The 19,779-nt window shown below is 46.6% G+C and overlaps 1 protein-coding gene across 1 annotated transcript in view; it reads right to left on the bottom strand.

Annotated features, from left to right (window-relative positions):
- Window positions 1-14,779, bottom strand: part of Eddm13 (epididymal protein 13) — a 34,311-nt gene extending 19,532 nt beyond the window's left edge. The window contains exons 1-2 of the mRNA XM_045133321.1: window positions 14,695-14,779; window positions 7,431-7,448 (exon numbers count right to left, since the gene is read on the bottom strand). Of these exons, the coding sequence (XP_044989256.1) occupies window positions 7,431-7,448; window positions 14,695-14,779 (103 nt within the window). The remainder of the gene's footprint in view (window positions 1-7,430; window positions 7,449-14,694) is intronic.
- Window positions 14,780-19,779: the final 5,000 nt, after the last annotated feature.

Below are 19,779 nucleotides of genomic sequence, written 5' to 3' on the forward strand. Positions count from 1 at the left end.
GCTCCCACCTCTGTCTCCCTGGTGCTGGGAGTAAAGGTGTACACCACACCAGTATTAACTGAGGTCAGGATTCTTGCATCTGGAGGAGTCTTACTAAGTCTGTGAGTGGAACGCCTGCATTGATGTAGCAACCATCCTCTGTAGCACTGGAAGCCACTCGTGGTCCATCCCTGATGTTGCTGGGAATGTCAGAATATTGGTGTGAGGATGAAATGGTTCACGTCCAAGCAATATATATATATTTATATATTATATATTCTCATATATAATATATAAATATATATTTACACATATAAATATTTATATATTATATATTATATATATATAATTTTATTATTATTTTTTTTTGGTATTTCGAGGTAGGGTCTCACTCTGGTCCAGGCTGACCTGGAATTAACTCTGTCATCTCAGGGTGGCCTTGAACTCAAGGCAATCCTCCTACCTCTGCCTCCCAAGTGCTGGGATTAAAGGCGTGCGCCACCACGCCTGGCATATATATAATTTCTGAGGCAAGCCCAACAAACTGGCCTTTTTTTATGAGGTTGGGGGAGAGAACTGGCACATCAGAGCCTCCAGCCACCGCAATCGAGCACCAGACCTATGCACCCCCTTGTGCGCATGTGCGACATTGTGCACGTGTCACTGCATCTGGATTATGTGGGGCCTGGAGAGTCTAACATGAGTCCTTAGGCTACACAGGCAAGCACCTTTATTGCTAAGCCATTTCTCAAGCCCCAAGCTATATATTTAAACAACTGGGTGGTCATAATGGTCTGATCTCTAAACTTCTTTTTTAAATATTTTTTTGTTTATTTTCATTTATTTATTTGAGAGTGACAGACAGAAACAGGCAGATAGAATGGGCGTGCCAGGGCCTCCAGCCACTGCAAACGAACTCCAGATGCATGCGCCCCCTTGTGCATCTGGCTAACGTGGGTCCTGGGGAATTGAGCCTCGAACCAGGGTCCTTAGGCTTCACAGGCAAGTGCTTAACCACTAGCCATCTCTCCAGCCCATGATCTCTGAACTTTTTGTCATGTGAATGTGTGTGTATGTGTGTGTGGTATGCATACATGTGTGTATGAGTGTTCACATGGGTGTGAGCACATGTATATATGCCTGAGTGGCTCTTCATTTTTTTTGAGGGTAGCCCAATGGACTGGCCCCTCCTTTTTATGAGAGGAAGTGAGAACGAGAGGGAGTGAATTGGCATGCCAGGGCCTCCAAGCCACTGTAACCACACTCCAGACACATGTGCCACCTTGTGCACATGTATGGCCTTGCATGCTTGCATCACCTTGTGCTTCTGGCTTAAATGGAACCTGGAGAGTCAAACATAGGTCCTCAGTCTTCCCAGGCAAGCACCTTAACTGCTAAGCCATCTCTCCAGCAATCACCCCCTCTTTTTTTTTTTTTTTTTTTGAGGTCGTGTCTCACTCTAGCTTAGGCTGACCTGGAATTCACTATGGAGTTTCAGGCTGGCCTCAAACTCACAGCGATCCTCCTACCTCTGCCTCCCTAGAGCTGGAATTAAAAGCATGTGCCACCACTCCCAGCCTTCTCCTTAAAAAAAAAAAAAAAAAAAAAAAATTAGTTGTGAGAGGTTCTCTAATTTGAACCCAGAGTTTGGCCAGTTGAACCAACTAGTCAGTTTGCCACCAGAGATCCCTCCATCTCAACTTCCCAAATCTTGGGATTCCAGATAGGCTGCTACACCTGAGCAACATTTGTGGAGTTGCTGGGGGATCTGAACTCAGGTCGTTTGCACAGCAAGTGCTTTAACCACTGAGCCATCTCCCTAACTTCCTTATCTCTGAATTCTTCATGACTCTGTAAAACGGAGCTATTATCTCCCACTTAGAACTACTACCACACATATGGAATGCTTAGCCTAGCTCCAGGCCCAAGGTAGCATTCAGCAAATTTGAAATAGAGGGTTTGTCAGCAAAGCCAAAGAACCCAGGTTCAATTCCCCATGACCCACGTAAGCCAGATGCACAAGGTGGTGAATATATCTGGAGTTTGCTTATAGGGGCTGGAGGCTCTGGCCTCTAACTAGTGCAATCGAACTCCAGAACTTGTGTACATGTGTGACCTTTGTGCAAGCGTCACCTTGTGTATCTGGCTTACGTGGGTACTGGGAAGTTGAACCTAGGTCCTTAGGCTTCACAAGCAAGCGCCTTAACTGCTGAGCCATCTCTCCAGCCCCAAGAAGATTCTTACATGGTTGTATATGCCACGGGAGGAAGAATATAGTAGCAGGAAGAGCTGTTCAGCCTTGGATTTGGGGCGGTGAGCTGAAAATGTGTCATAACTGTAGCAACATTTGATCATGTGATGCAGACACATTAGTCATCTCTCTCTCTTTCCCTCTCCCTCTCTTTTTCTCTCTCTCTTGTTTTTTCCTAGGTAGCCTCTCACTCTAGCCTGGGCTTACTATGTAGTCCCAAGCTGGCCTCAAACTCCCAGCGATCCTCCTACCTCCACCTCAAAACTGCTGGAATTAAAGGTGTGCACCACCGGGCTGGAGAGATGGCTTAGCGGTTAAGCGCTTGCCTGTGAAGCCTAAGCACCCTGGTTCGAGGCTTGGTTCCCCAGGTCCCACGTTAGCCAGATGCACAAGGGGGCGCACGCGTCTGGAGTTCGTTTGCAGAGGCTGGAAGCCCTGGCGCACCCATTCTCTCTCTCTCCCTCTATCTGTCTTTCTCTCTGTGTCTGTCGCTCTCAAATAAAAAATAAAATTAAATTAAAATTAAAAAAAAAAAAAAAGGTGTGCACCACCATGCCCAGGTGAAGGCACTTCTCTAAGGCAGTCTGCTGCATGGCGATTGGGCTCTGAATGCAGAGGCTCCTGTGCCCTCGGAGGGTCTCACCTCATGACATGACTTCACCTCCTTCCTCCCAACCATGTCATCTCCCTGGGATTGTTCCTGATTGCCAGTGACAAGAATGATGGTGGTGGCTTTTTCTACCTCACCTCAGAGAGCAGAGAGGGAAATCAATGTATCTGGTCAAATATTAGATCTCGGGTAGACCTAAATTTAGCTCTCTGGTTAACTGACTTGTTTAGGTCTCATGTGGCCCATCCTAATGCCTGTGAAGCCACCAAGCAAGGCAGGCATCTTGAGGGGTAAACTCCTTCAAGGTATCCGTCAGAATAATGAGCATGTCCAGAGGTATTCCAGTTCACCATCTTTAGGATGCACAGTATACACAGAAGTGTTCCCCCAACCATCTATTTTTTGTTTGCCTTGCAGTGCTGGGGATTAAACTCAGGTTGTCTGCCATCTTTAGGACACAAACTGAGCATGCCCAAAAGCTCTTATGTCCACCATCTTTGTGACACAATCTGAGCATGCCCAAAAGCATGTCTAGGTGCCATTTTGACCTTCCTAAAGTGTGTTATATGACCTTGAGCCCAGAATGTGTCTGCCATCTTTTCTTCTTGAACTTTAAGTAAGCAAGCACATGAATGTGTCTGTCTGCCCCTAAGGTACTTTCTTATTTGAATCTGTATCAGCTTCCCAGATAAAATCCGCACACTTTGTTTGAAAAGATCATTGCTTCCCTCCTTTCCTGCTATGGGTAATAATTCTCTCTCCACTCTTTTATTTCTTTGTGGTCTTTTTTTTTTTTTTTCAAGGTAGGGTCTCACTCTAGCCCAGGCTGACCTGGAATTCACGATGTAGTCTCAGGGTGGCCTCAAACTCACAGCGATCCTCCTACCTCTGCCTCCCAAGTGCTGGGATTAAAAGTGTGTGCCACCATGCCCAGCTTCACTCTTTTATTTCTTCACTGTGCTTGTTTTTGGTTTTAGTTCTCCAGGATGCGAACCCATTGCAATTGACTGATTACATGAACCACCATAAAACACTAACTTTGGGAGAAGAAAAAAGAGCAGCACTGGGCTGAAGAGATGACCTAGTGGTTAAGGTACTTGCCTTCGAAGCCTAAGGACCCAGGTTCAACTCTCTAGAACCCAAGTAAGCCAGACGCACAAGGTCATGCATGTGCACAAGGTGGCACACACGTGTGGAGTTCAATTGCAGTGGGAATTCTCTCTCTCTCTCTCTCTCTTTCTCTCTCATTAAAAAATAAAATAAAATAAGGGCTGGAAAGATGGGTTAGTGGTTAAGCACTTGCCTGTGAAGCCTAAGGACCCTGGTTCGAGCCTCGGTTCCCCAGGACCCACGTTAGCCAGATGCACAAGGTGGTACATGTATCTAGAGTTCATTTGCAGTGGCTGCAGGGCCTGGTGTGCTCTCTCTCTCTCTCTCTTTTTCTCTTTGCCTCTTTCTCTTAATGTCACTCTCAAATAAATAAATAAAAATAAACAAAAATAAAAATAAATAGCTGGGCGTGGTGGTGCATGCCTTTAATTCCAGCACTCAGGAGGCAGAAGTAGGAGGATCACTGTGAGTTCAAGGCCACCCTGAGACTACATAGTGAATTCCACGTTAGCCTGAGCTAGTGTGAAACGCTACCTTGAAAAACAAATAAATTAAATTAAAATATAATATAATAACAACTGGACTGTGGATAGCTAGGAGGAGAACATGTAGTTGAAGAAATTATTTTTTTTCCTGCTTTTCTTTCCTTCTTTTTCTCCTTCCCTTCTCCCTTCATTGTTTTCTTTGCTTTATTTATTTATTTATGTTTGAAACAGAGTCTTGTGTAGTCCAGACTGACCTTAAGCTCACTACGTAGGTGAGGCTGACTTTGAACTTCTCATCATCCTGCCTCTACCTCCTCAGTGCTGGGATTATGAGTTTTGTCCACCACCACGCCTCCTTTATGTGATGCCAGGGGATTGAACCCCACAGCTTCAGGCATGCTGGGCAAGCAGTCTATCAACTGAGCTACAGCCCCAGGTCCAGCAGAAATGATTTCCGTTGTGCAAAGGCAGCCAGAGCGAAGGGGAAGGGAACAGACTGAGAGTCTTACCTTTCAGCACTGCGTGTGCAAACAGCAGGAAGGAGAGGACACACCAGGGGGCGGCGCGATCACTGTGCCAACCAACCGATGTTGAGAGAGAAGATGAAGTGAATTAAGTCAAGTTTTGTACCACGCCTCTCCTTGCGCCCCTTCAGGTCCCAAGACAGGATAAGGAGCCAGAATGGAGAGATTTAACCCATACTAAGGGTCTCTTTGGAGACACATTTATCCTAGAAGTTACAAATCCCAGGGTACCAATTGCCTGGGGAACCTAAACTCACCCAGCCCCATCAGGATTCCAGGAGATTAACAAAAGGGAAGTTTCCATAGCAACCAACTGTCACCTTCGGTTGTCAGCTGGAGACCAGAATGGTTAATTCTTAGGAGAAGGCCTGTCCAACCTAAACCAGGTTCCTCCCATCTAAAACTCAACAGTGAAGACACATGGTCCAGCCCAGCTGTACAAACTGAGTGAGGTTACCTAACTGTGCTGGGTTATTGATCCCACTGGCATTCAGATCAGAAGCATATTAACAAAAACCCACAAAGGGGGCTGGAGAGGTGGCTTAGCAGTTAAGGGACTTGTGGGTGAAGCCCAAGGACCCAGGTCTGATTCTCTAATACCCATGTAAAGCCAGGTGCACAAACTGGCGCACGCATCTAGAGTTTGTGGTGGCTGGAGGCCCTGGTGCACTCATTCTTTCTCTCTCCCTCTCCACCTCTCTCTCTCTCTCTCTCAAGTGAAGGGAGCAAGAAGGTAAGAAAGAGAGAGAAAGCCGTGCATGGTGGTGCAGCCCTTTAATCCCAGCAGTTGGGAGGCAGTGTTAGGAGGATCACCATGAGTTCAAGGCCAGCTTGAGACGACATAGTGAATTCCAGGCCTGCTTGGGCTAGAGTGAGACCTTACTCAAAAAACCAAGAGAGAGAGGGAGAGAGAGAGAGAGAACCTTCTTCTTTAAAAACAAAATAATCCTGCTGGCCTGTTCTCCCCTACCTCCCACATCCAGTGACTGCAGATCTGGGTTGAGGGGCAATGTTCACTTTCAGAGTTTCTCTGGAGCTGCTCCAGCAGAATGTGATGGCCAGCTGTTTGGCCCATCCCTTTCGCTTCTAGAATTGACCCCCCCCCCAACCCTGTTTATGTAGAGAGGGAGTGTGACTTACAGTTGACTGGAAGAAGACACCAGAACCAGGAGCCTGTGAGTCAGCGTGGAAAACAGGCAAGAAAGAGAGCAAGGGTTATTAGTACCATCCGCCTCAGTCCTCACACACAGTTCCTTATTCGTTTTAAATTATGAGTTATTAATTATTAGGGAGAAATTACAAATTGTGGCATTTAGGAAACACTCTCATGTGGAAACACTGCATAGTTTATAAACTTCGTTTAAAAGAAGTTGAGGGGTTTTGGGGGGAAAAACTTGGAATACAGCCACAAGCATGTGGACAGGAGTAAACTGAGGCTTTCAAGGAAAGACTGAGGGAGGGCCGTGAGCATGTGGAGGATAGAACTTAGCTGTGTATGTAGGAAGACATAGAAAGAGCACACGTCGGGGCTGGAGAGATGACTTAGCAGGTAAGGCACTTGTCTGCGAAGCCCAAGGATCCAGGTTCAATTCTCCAGGTTCCACGTAAGCCATATGCACAACATGGCACATGTGTCTGGAATTCATTGGCTGAATGCCCTGGAGCGCGCATTCTGTTTCTCTCTGCCTCTTCCTCTCTATCTCTCTCTCTCAAATAATTTTTTTTTTTAATTGAAAAACAAAAGAGGGCTGGAGAGATGGCTCAGCTGTCAAGGCGCTTGCCTGCAAATCCAAATGACCCAGGTTTGATTCCCCAGGACCCACATAAGCCAGATGCACAAGGGGGCGCATGTGTCTGGAGTTCGTTTGCAGTGGCTGGAGGCCCTGGTGCACCCATTCTCTCTCTCTCTCTCTGCTTAGTTCTATATCTTTCTCTCAAATAAATAAATAAAAATAAAATAAAATAAAATAAAAAGAAAGCGCACACATGGCGTTCGCCATGTGCCTTTGTGTATCCCTGTGGCCTGCATGAAGAAAGGCAGGCGGTGCAGAGCAGAGGGAAGCGGAGACAGGTCCTTATTCTTTCATGGGTTGCTTACATGCTGAAGTTTGTCACATATAATTTGACAACAGTGAATCCAGCGATAACACTATTTCCACAGGTGTTGAGACCCCTCTTCAACTTTATAGTTTCAGAAGTTAGCCTGACAGATACACATTTATTTAGACACTTAGATAGATACATACGTAAATATGCTTAGATATAGATAGATACATATCTACATAGAGATATAATCCTACCTATATACAGGTGACCCAAATAATGTGTAGTTTCAGGATTCATAGATTCAATCACAAACAGCAAGTGGGATTATTTTTGTTGTTGTTTCATGTTTGGGAGGAAGAAATTTTTTCGAGGCCAACCTAGAATCTGAGAGGAGCTAACAATTAGAATGCAATGTAGTTTCCTACTTTTTTCTTCAATTGCAACTGGAGGCAATAGTGTCATTCATTGGGATTCCAGCAGGACCAGGAAGCAGGAAACAGAAAGCAGGGAGAGAGTTAAGCATTAAACCCAAATCACTGCAACGTCCAAGAAGATCGCAGCTTGACATGTCTCTGGATGCCAGCTCATCAACACTTGACATGTCTCTGGATGCCAGCGCATCAACACTTGGCCTCATTAAAGTTACTCATGTCCGTCTTACCATTCACATACACACATATCCATCCATCCACATTTCATCTACCTGTCTCTCATCCATCCATCTGTCTACACACCCACCTATCATCTTCCGGTCTCACATCCACCCACTCACCTATCCAATTACTCATCACCCATTCATCTGTCTACCCTCAATAGAGCTATTAATCTATTCACCACTCATTCCTCTCTACACTCACCCACCTATCCACTCATCCATTCACCCATCCGCTCATTCCCCGTACACATATCCATCACCCACCCACCCATCAATCAATCATACGCCTGCCCAACATCTACCCACTCGTCCCTCCATGCACTCACCTAACCTTCCAGCCAACATTCACCTGGCTCATATTCCAGCCACCAACCTATACTTAGTGCTGGAGACACAAATAACTTGTTCTCGGTCTTATTCTGTGGATATGTATAAGGATGACAGGAAAAGAGCTACTGGTATAAGAATAAACAAAGTAGCCCAAGCTCTGGTCTCATAAAACTTTAAAGAAATATATTTATGAGAGGGAGAGAATTGGCATGTTAGGGCCTTAACCACTGCAAACAAACTCCAGACACATGTGCCACCCTGTGTGCATACATCACCTTGTGCATCTAGTTTATGTGGGTTCTGGGGAGTTGAACCTGGGTCCTTAGGCTTTGCAGGCAAGTGTCTTAACTGCTAAGCCGTCTCTCCAGCCCAAACTTTTTTTTGTTTTGAGGTAGGATCTCATTCTAGCCCAGGCTGAACTGGAATTCACTATGTACTCTCAGAGTAACTCAGAACTCATGGCAATCCTCCTACCTCTGCCTCCTAAGTTCTGGGATCAAAGGCATGTGCCACCACGCCCAGAATTTATCAAACTTTCAACCTATGGGTGTCTCAGTCATCTACAGGCACTTCAGACTTGACAAATCCAGAAAATAACTTGTGGTCATCACCCTTCAACCTATCAAAAATTTATACACTGGTCTGGAGAGATGGCTTAGCGGTTAAGGCGCTTGCCTGTGAAGCCTAAGGACTCATGTTCAACTCTCCAGGTCCTGCTTAAGCCAGACGCACAAAATGATGCAAATGCACAAGGTCGCACATGTACACAAGGGGGCGCACATGTCTGGAGTTCAAGTACACCAATTTTTTTCCTCCCCCCACCCCCAACACATTAAAAAAAAAAAGGCTAGTCTTGAGCTGGGCATGGTGGCACACACCTTTAATACCAGCACTCGGGAGGCAGAGGTAGGAGGATCACTGTCAGTTCAAGGCCACCCTAAGACTACAGAGTGAATTCCAGGTCAGCCTGGGGTAGAGTGAGACCCTACTTTGGAAAAACAAACAAACAAACAAAAGGCCAGTCTGTTGGGTCTGCCTCAAAAAAAAAATCTACTGATAAATATCTATGAATTCACACTGATAGCAACACTTGAATAAATATATGAGATTGTTCAGTTTTTCCTTGCAGAGGAATTTCAGTGAATTCATAGAGAAGAGAAGGGACATGGAGAATAGAAAAATCACTTTTGGGGAAACACTACATAATCATTTCTGCAGGCAAGATCCACGGGTGACTCCTAAATTTAGTGGATAGACATGGGAGGGAAAACAGTGCTATTTGAATAGTGTCCATATCATGCCCAGAATATTTATTCATTTCAAAAATAAAGGAAGGGCTGGAATGCTTGCCTGTGAAGCCTAAGGACCCTGGTTTGAGGCTGTATTCCCCAGGACCCACATTAGCCAGATGCACAAAGGGGTGCATGTGTCTGGAGTTTGTTTGCAGTGGCTGGAAGCCCTGGCGCGCCCATTCCCTCTTTCTCTCTCCTTCTCTCTGTCTGTCGTTCTCAAATAAATAAATAAAAAATAAAGTAAAGGAAAAGTAACTTCAAAATGGAGAAGCCAGATGGATACCTGCTAGCCAAGAGATCAAAGCCAACATCACAGGTAATAAACACACAGACATCATGTGATCCTCGCTGTAATTCACCAAGCCGAGCACAGCACCGTTATTGTGAGATTCTTGTCCCAAATGCCTAACTTTAGTCTAATTATGGGGAAACTTTGCGCAGAAACCAACTGAGAGGCATTTTGGGAATAACAGACCAGATTTCTTCAAATGTTTGAAGGTTGTGGAAGATGGGGAAAACTGATGAACTTCAACCCCAAGGTTATTATTGTTGTTGTGCATGCATGGGGGGTTCTCGTGTGCATGGGGCACGCTGAGCCAGGGGGCGTGGGGCTACCCCAAGCTGGTGCTGCCTTCCCTCTTGCTTGAGGCAGGGTTTCTTATTGTTCACTGCTGAAGCTACATGAAATTGTGTTAAGGTCTCGGTTTTACTCATTGTGCTGTGGTTAGATAAGACACTGATGTTAGGAAAAAACAGGTGGGGGGCTGGAGAGATGGCTTAGCGGTTAAGCACTTGCCTGTGAAGTCTAAGGACTCCAGTTCGAGGCTCGATTCCCCAGGACCCACATTAGTCAGGTGCACAAGGGGGCGCTCGCATCTGGAGTTCGTTTGCAATGACTGGAGGCCCTGGTATGCCCATTCTCTCTCTCTCTCTGCCTCTTTCTCTCTCTGTCACTCTCAAATAAATAAATAAAAATAAACAAAAATAAAAAAAAAAAACAGGTGGAGCGTATCCAGAACTCTATGTGACTCTTCTGTAAGCTAAAGTGACATCAAGATAAAGTTTAAAATAGGTCTAGAGAGATGGCTTAGCGGTTAAGGTGCTTGACTGGGAAGCCTAAGGACCCATGTTCAACTTTCCCTGTCCCACGTAAGCCAGATGCACAAGGTGATGTACACACATAAGGTCACACATGCACACAAGGTGGTGCATGTATATAGGGCTCTATTACAGTGGCTGGAGGCCCTGGCGCATCAATGCTCTCACTTTCATTCACTCGCATAAAAAAAGTCAGTCTGTTGGACTTGCCTCAAAAAATACTAGGCTGGAGCTGAAGAGACAGCTTAGCTGCTAAGGCATTTGCCTGCAAAGCCAAAGGATCCTGGTTCAATTCTCCAGGACCCACATAAGCCAGATGCACAAGGAGGCGCATGTGTCTGGAGTTCATTTGCAGTGGCTGGATGCCTTGGCGCGCCCATTCCCCCCATCCCCTTCCTCTCTCAAATAAATAAAAAGTATATATTTTAAAAATATTATGCTGGAGAGATGGCTCAGTGGCTAAGTGTGCTTCCTAAACAGGCACAAGGTCCTAAGGGGTTCCTAGGTCACCAGAGTTCAGATCCCTCATAAAGAACTGGGTATGGCCATGCTTGTCTGTAACCCCAGTCCTGCAAAAGAGCAGAAAGCCAAACCACCACAGAGCCCCACAGCTCTGGGATCAGGAAAAGGAGACTCTGGCTAGGTAAAGACAAGACCAAATGGAAGAACAATGGAGTCGGGCCCCCCCTCTGGCTGCCGCGGGTGAGCCTATGGGGTGCCACAAGGGTACATATACGTGTATACCTCACACATATTACACACACCATATTGCACACATCCACATGTGCACAGAAGCAAAAACAATAAAAGATCAATCTGCTACTATATCACACATTTTCATTCTGGTAAGCGCAGCCTCGATGTTACAGTTTCAAAAAGAAATGGCTAGCTGGGCGTGGTGGCGTACGCCTTTAATCCCAGCACTGGGGAGGCAGAGGTGGGAGGATCGCCTTGAGTTGTCTTGAGTTCGAGGACACCCTGAGACTACAGAGTGAATTCCAGGTCAGCCTGGGCTAGAGGGGGAACCTACCTTGAAAAAAAAAAAAAAAAGAAAAAGAAAAGAAGAAAAGACTGGACTGGAGAAATGGCTTAGCAGTTAAGGTGCTTGCCTGTAAAACCTAACAGCCTGAGTTTGATTCCCCAGTACTCACATTAAGACTGGTGCACAAGGTGGCACATGCATCTAGAGGCCCTGGAGTGCCCATTCTCTCTATCTGACTCTTTCTCACTTACTCCCTTGCTCTCAAAATAAGTAAATAAGTAACTTTTTAGGAAGCAAAGGCTGAGAGTCTTTCTTTGCTACTCTCTTTCCCCCAAACTCAGAATCTGATCCAACATCTGGGCTCTATGTGTCTCAGTGTCTCAATGCCTTCCAATTATACTAACCCCCACTTGAGAGTCTTTTTATTGTTTGTTTTGTTTTGGTTTGGTTTGGTTTTTCAAGGTAGGGTCTCACTCTAGCTCAGCCTGACCTGGAATTCTCTATGTAGTCTCAGGGTGGCCTCAAACTCACGGTGATCCTCCTACCTCTGCCTCCTGAGTGCTGGGATTAAAGGCATGTGCCACCATACCAGGCTAGGTTTCGATTTTTTGAGGTAGAGTCTCACTATGGCCCAGGCTAACCTGCAATTCACTATGTAGTCTCAGGGTGGCCTGGACCTCATGGCAATCCACCTACCTTTGCCTCCTGAGTGCTGGGATTAAAGGCATTCGCCACCACACCCAGCTCTCCACTTGAGAATGGAAACATTTTCCTAATGGCAAATCTTTCCTTCTGTTCTGGTTCCTACCCAAGCCAACTCACTCTGTTCTTCTAGAGTGAGAGAGAGAGAGAGAGAGAGAGAGATAATTGGCACGCCAGGGCCTCAGCCACTGTAACCAAACTCCAGATGCTTGTGCCACCTAGTGGGCATGTGTGACCTTGTGCTTGCCTCACCTTTGTGCGTCTGGCTTACATGGGATCTGGAGAGTCAAACATGGGTCCTTAGGCTTTGCAAGCAAGCACCTTAACCACTAAGCCACCTCTCCAGCCAGTCAACTCATTCTTCACTGAAGTGTAAGGCTGGTTGTGTAGACACACAGGCACACAGATGCACGCAAGATGCTTCCCTGCTGAAAACCCTTAACAGCTTCCTCTGCTCATAAGATAACATCCGAGAGGGTTGGGGAACAGCTTAGTAATAGAGTTTTCCCAGCATGCATAAGGCCCTGGGTTTGAACTCCAGAACAGGAAAAGGAGGAGAAGGAATTTCATCCAAAAACCTTCACACATAACCCACAAGAAACTGCCTTCCCTCTGTTCTTATTTGTAACGTTCCCTCTCACCGTGCTCTCCTTGTAGCCAGCGCCCTTCTGCACACTGCGCTGGGGACTTTGAAGGGACTCTGTATCACATGCCCCCAAAGTGCTTCATATCCAATTCTATCTGTCTGGAGCAGTCTCTCCTAATTCTCTCTCTCTCTCTCTTTTTTCTTTTTGGTTTGAGGTAGGGTCTCGCTCCAGCCCAGGCTGACCTGGAATTCACTGGGGAGTCTCAGGGTGGCCTTGAACTCACGGCAATCCTCCTACCTCTGCCTCCCGAGTGCTGGGATTAAAGGCGTGTGCCATCACGCCCAGCTTCTCTCTCTCTTTTTTTTTAATGAGGGGGGCGGAGAGGATTGGCACACCTGGGTCTCCAGACACTGCAATTGAATGGCAGATGCATGTACTGCCTGTGTACAAGTGCAGCCTTGCACGCTTGCATCACCTTTGTGTGCCTGGCTTACACGGGACCTGGAGAGTCGAACCTAGGTCCTTAGGCTTTGCAGACAAGTGCCTTAACCGCTAGGCCATCTCTCCAGCCCTCTCCTAATTCTTTAGCAGGCTCTGTTGCGGCCTTATATCAAATGCCACGTTTCCAAAGAGGCCTTATATTAATTCCCCAATTAAGATGTGCTTACTTTTTTAGTATGAGAAGTACATCAAGATAGGACTATGTCTCCTTTCTCATGACTGTATCACCAGCATTGGGTACAAACTCAAGCTGAAAAGAATTGTAAATTAAGTAAAAAAAAAAAAAAAAAAAAGTAAAATGGCCAGGCATGGTGGTGCACGTCTTTAATCCCAGCACTTGGGAGGCAGAGGTAGGAGGATCACTGTGAATTCAAGGCCATCCTGAGACTACATAGTAAATTCCAGGTCAGCCTGGACTAGAGTGAGACCCTATCTTGAAAAATACAATAAATAAAATGGAGGCTGAGGAGATAGCTTAGAGGTTAAGGTGCTTGCATGTGAAGCATAAGGACCCAGGTCCATTTAGCCGTGTAAGCCAGCTGCATAAAGTGGTGCGTGCATATGGAGTTCATTTGCAGTGGTTAGAAGCCCAGGTATGCCCATTCACTCTCTCTATCTGCTCCTTTCTCTCTCTCAAATAAATAAATAAAATTTTTTTTTAAATTTTTTTTTTCTTTATTTGAGAGCGACAGACACAGAGAGAAAGACAGATAGAGGGAGAGAGAGAATGGGTGCGCCAGGGCTTCCAGCCTCTGCCAACGAACTCCAGATGCGTGCGCCCCCTTGTGCATCTGGCTAACGTGGGTCCTGGGGAACCGAGCCTCGAACTGGGGTCCTTAGGCTTCACAGGCAAGCGCTTAACAGCTAAGCCATCTCTCCAGCCCTAAATAAAATATTTTTTAAAAATAGACAAATAAAATGGGAGATCAGCACTGTGACAAGGCTCAAGTCCTTTCCAGTGTCACCTTTGGCTTATTTAAACTGGGGTCGCCCTGGCACTGAGGCTGCAGGGTTCTTTACCTCCTGGCACTACACAAATACAGTCTCTTTGATGACACCTCGTAGTCCAGGGGAGTCTATGACTGCCATGGACAGATAAGGTTTGCCGAGTCTCACTGATGCAAGCAGTCTCTCCCCTGAGTGGCAAGCGCTGGTGAGAGCTAGGACCTAGATGTCACTATGTCCATCTCCAATGGAAGTGCCACCCACCCAGGGCTCACACGGCCACCAGGATCCCCAAGGACAGGGCCATGAACTCGACAGTCACACAGCCCAGGGCAAGGCCACCAGGAGGGGAGTCATGCCGTCCGCTAGTATGTCCATCTGTCGGGCAAGGCCAACCAACCAGACACACTCACAGAGCCCGCCGCTGTGTCTGACCCTAGGGAAAGGCCACCAAGCAGTACTCAGCAGCTCACATCTCCACAGCGGGAAAGGGAAGTGACACTTTCTATGCCTGAAGCAAGAAAGCCTCGAGCTAGGCCTTGGGGCTCCTTACGCAAGCCCAGGGGCAGGAGCTCCCGAGCTAAGTGGGCATCTCACCTTTACGAGGAACGCAGGCTCCTGCCGAGCCCAGCAGAAAGAGGACCACCAAGGACCGCTGCAGAAAAGGCTCCAATCGGCACATTGTGGGGCCCGGATCGGTCTTCTGACCCTCCTTCCAGGTTCAACAGGACTCTGGTCACCCACTGTCCTCTCAGGCTTCCAGGGCAAAACTCGCTGCCCACACATGTCCTCCAGCTATCCAGCCCCATTCGTGCCCACGCCACCAGCGGCTGGCTCAGGAATTGCTGCTTTGTCCCTGCACCCGTGATTCATCTTCAAACCGCATTCCTGGGTAGAGATATACCTTGCCTGCTGCTTGCGGTCCTGTGACCCGGAAATGGCATCTTGCCCATCTTGCTCGGAGGGCCCATAGCTAACAGAGACTTTTTGTATTTTTCAAAATTTTGTACTAATTATTTACATTTTATTTTTTTGCATGTGTGGATGTGGGGTGTACAATGTATGGGTGCACCAAGACCTTTTTCTGCAAACAAACGCCCATCCAGCCTGATGTGGATGGCTGGGGAACCGGATGTCTGCCCACAGACTGTGCAAGCTAGTGCCCCTATGGGGATTTTTGGAGACAGAATCTCTCTGTGGCCCAGGCTGGTCTTGGCCTTGCAGTGATTCTCCTGCCTTGGCTTCCCAAATACTGGGATTATGGGCATGTACCATGACGCATAGCATATTTTAAACTATATATCTATATATCTATATATCTATATATCTATCTATATATATATCTATATATATATATATGTATATATGTATATATACACACACATATATATATATACATATATATTTTTTTCTTTTTTTCTCAATTTTTATTAACATTTTCCATGATTATAAAAAATATCCCATGGTAATACCCTCCCTCCCCCCACTTTCCCCTTTGAAATTCCATTCTCCATCATATACCCTCCCCATCTCAATCAGTCTCTCTTTAGTTTTCATTTTTCAAGGTAGGGTCTCCCTCTAGCTCAGGCTGACCTGAAATTCACTATGTAATCTCAGCGTGTCCTCAAACCCATGGCAATCCTCCTACCTCTGCCTCCCAAGTGCTGGGATTAAAGGCATGCACCACCATGCTCAGCTAATATTTTTATTTATTTGATAAATATGGAGAGAATGGGCATGCCTGAGCCTCCTGCAACTGCAAAGGAACTCCAGATGCTTGTGCCACTTTGTGTGTCTGGCTTTAATGTGGGTTACTGGGGAATCTAACATGCACTTTGCAAGCAAGTGTCACTTAACCACAGACCCCATCTCTCCAGCCCATGATGCTTTTTTTTTTTTTAAAGACAGTATCTGCTTTCCTGTTCCTATTGCTCACCTTATGTGGGCCAAGGGGTGATGTGTACCCTCTGCTCATGCCATCATTTCCCCTGCCATTGTGGAGCTTCCCCTTGATCCTGTAAGCCAAAATAAACCTCTTTTTCCCACAAAAAAGACAGTCTCTCCATTGCCTCTCCCCCATAACTGAAGGCCACCCCCACAATGCAACACTCACAATCTGCAGGGGGAGGGGGGGGACAGGGAGAAGGCTAATGATGGTACCATCATGGCTGTATTCATACTATATACATAACTAATGAAAAAACTGTTGCCTGTTATTATCCTATTCAGAAAATAAACATGGGAAACAATGTGGAAAAAAAGACAGTCTCTTGGGTTGGAGAGATGGCTCAGTGGTTAAGGCACTTGTCTGCAAAGCCAAAGGACCCAGGTTCGATTCCTCTCTCTCTCATAAGTAAATAAAAATAACAAAAATTAAAAAAAAAAAAAGCAGTGTCTTGTATCTCAGGCTAGCCTCAAACTCACTATGTAGCTGAGCATAACCTCAAATGTACGATCCTTCCTCCTCTGTCTCCCAGAGTGCTGAGATTATAGGCATGGGTCAGCACACTGGGTTTGTGTGGTCCTGAGTATCGAACCCAGGGCTTTATGCTTGCTAGGCAAACACTCTGCCAACTCAGCCACATGTCTCTCTCAAAGTATCCTTAACTGTCTGTATATCCTTGGTGGTGGTGGGGGTGGAGCCATCCCCTTAGTAACCATTAACTGCTTATAAATTTGGAGGAGGGGCGTGACCTCATGAAGGGATTGCGTAGATGGGGGATAGGGAAATGAATGGTGAGGGAGGAGGTTACAACCATGGAATATTATCTACGTGTATGGAGGTTGTCAATAAAAAATTTTAAAGAAGGCAGGCGCTGGTGGCTCACGCCTTTAATCCCAGCACTCAGGAGGCAGAGGTAGGTGGATTGCTGTGATTTTGAGGCCACCATGAGACTACCAAATGAATTCCAGATCAGCCTGGGCTAGAGAAAGACCCTACCTTGTAAAACAAACAAACAAAAAATGAATAAAATGTCTCCTTAGAGGAGTGTTCAGCACTGAGACATCTCTATCACAACTTCCAAGGCTCAGGGTCCATCGTGGAAGAGGTAGCAGAGAGAATATAAGAGCCAAATGTAGGGTAAGCCTGCTTACAATGCAGTGGTTCAGACAAAAATTGGCCTCAATATCCATGACCTCACAGTGCCTGACACTACCCTACACAAGACACTCATAATAGGAGGCAAAGATCATGACATCAAAATTAAAGAGAGACTGATTGACAGAGGGAGGGGATGTGATGGAGAATGGATTTGTGAAGGGGAAAATGGGGGAAGGGATAGAATTATCATGGTTTATTGTCTACAATTATGGAAGTGGTCAATAAAAAAGTTAAAAGAAAGAAAGTGTCTCCCTTTAACAATCATTAACTGTCTATATACCTTTGGCAAGATGTGTGTGTGTGTGTGTGTGTGTGTGTGTGTGTGTGTGTGTGTATAGCCCCTTAGTAACTATTAATTGTGAAAATCTGGGGAGAGGCATGGCCTCATAAGCCACTCTCCTCTAGCAACCATTAACTGTCTATGAATCCTCCATGAAGGCCTTGGCCTTTTAAATCCTCCTCCTCTTCCAAGATGGAAAGTTCATGCCTTTAGTCCCAGCACTTGGGAAGCAGAGGTAGGAGGATTGCCATGAGTTCAAGGCCACCCTGAGATGACAGAGTTAATTCCAGGTCAGCTTGGACTGAAAGGCCCAAGAACTCAGAAGCTTAGAAATACTATCACGCTCCAAAGGGAGCTTAAGCGGGCCCCCCTGCATATCTCAAACTCCAGGCTTTACTCTCTGTTAGAAGCAAGTAAAGAATCCCTCTTCTCATTATATCAGAGCCCACTCCTAATATAAAACTAGGTAAAAAGGGCATGAGATAGCCCTCAAGGATGGGAAATAAGTAATAAAGTAAACCACTTATTTAGTTTCTGTAAATAACCTGCACCATAAGCCTTAATAGCCCACACTGTAAGCCTTAGTAGCCTTAATAGCCCACACTGTAAGCCTTAGTAACTTGCACCATAAGCTGTAGCAGCCTGCCTCAGACCACCAAGGCCATAGGAGGCTGATACCATACTCTGTTACCCCCACCTAAGGAATTGCACAAGTGCTGACCCCCAAGGTCACAGGAGACTGGTACCACACTCTGCTACTCCCACCTAAGGACCTGCGCAAACGCTGACCACCAAGGTCATAAGAGAGTGATTGGTCCATGAGGGGCTTGAGCAAAGTAAACTAATTGGCTTAGAAACTGTGGGGTGGCACAAACTGACTGGCTAACACCCTGCAGGGGCTCCTGATATTAAATAATGATTGGTCTAATACACAGGCTTTGTTAGAAACCCTATAAAAACTGCCCTGTTCCTGCATTCGGGGCTCTGCAGTCCTCTATCCTTGTGAGGTGTGTGACTGTGGGCCCCAGCGCGCTTGGAATAAAATCCTCTTGCAGTTTGCATCAAGACCGCTTCTCGTGAGTGATTTGGGGGTGTCGCCTTATCTGGGCAGAGCGTGGGGGACCCCCTGCGGGGGTTTTTTCCTACAGGACCAGAGTGAGACCCTACCTCGAAAAAAAAAAAAAAAAAAACAAGATGGAAAGTTAACGGGCCCCATCTTGTGCTGGTCTTTAGGCCCTGCTTACAATTCCCAAGAGGGAAATAGCAATGTCATGTCTGAAGGACAGTGTTCCAGCAGGGAGGGAGGGAAGAGAGAGAGTGGGAAAGGCAGAGAGGGAAGGTCTGTCATCCTAACCAACCAGTGAGGTCTTCAAAAACAGGGACTTGTCTCAATGTTTCTAATGCTAACATAAGACCTCGACCCCGGAGACGCTCAAAGCCTTACAGGAAAAATAGGTCTGACTGCCTTCAAACCTCACCCTGACCTTCCCCGGGGAAAGCACCAAGAGCAGATTGGGGAGAAAACTCTGGAAACTTGCCAAGGGCTTGAAGAGGCTGCCTGAGGCTATGTCTGAGACGGGGCCGTTACGGAAAGCAAGAGACAGAGATGGAAGGGGGCCAGCACTCCAGTCCGCTGAGAACAGGGGCATCAAGGGTCCGTTGTCAGTGACCCGCGCCATGCTGGCGTGGCGCTCCCGCCCACGTCCCAGGAGCCAGCGTTCCTTAACCCGCACCCCATTGCCTCCTGGGCGAGGGCTCACCTCCACCGCTCCTGTTCTCCTGGCCCTCATCTGTCACCAGCTCCAGGAATTCCGACTAGCCGGCGTCACTCCCATCTCTTGTCCCTGCTTACATGATCTGTATTCTAGCTTGGGATCTGTCCGTGCCGCACCTGGCTGGCCACACAGCTCTAACCACACTCGACACTGGGCCCAACCCAGGTGTGGTGGTGCATTGTGGGCACGCACTGTACAAACTGCTGCATCCCCAGCTCTACACTGTCTTTTTTTTTTTTTTTAATTTTTTTAATTTATTTATTTGAGAGTGACAGACACAGGGAGAAAAACAGATAGAAGGAGAGAGAGAGAATGGGCACGCCAGGGCTTCCAGCCTCTGCAAACGAACTCCAGACGCGTGCGCCCCCTTGTACATCTGGCTAACGTGGGGCCTGGGGAACCGAGCCTCGAACCAGGGTCCTTAGGCTTCACAGGCAAGTGCTTAACCGCTAAGCCATCTCTCCAGCCCTCTACACTGTCTTTTTAAAATTATTATTATTTTAGAGAGAGAGAGAGAATTGGCT

The sequence above is a fragment of the Jaculus jaculus genome, chromosome 14 (assembly GCF_020740685.1).
Source record: "Jaculus jaculus isolate mJacJac1 chromosome 14, mJacJac1.mat.Y.cur, whole genome shotgun sequence".
In the NCBI taxonomy this organism is placed as follows: Eukaryota; Metazoa; Chordata; class Mammalia; order Rodentia; family Dipodidae; genus Jaculus; species Jaculus jaculus.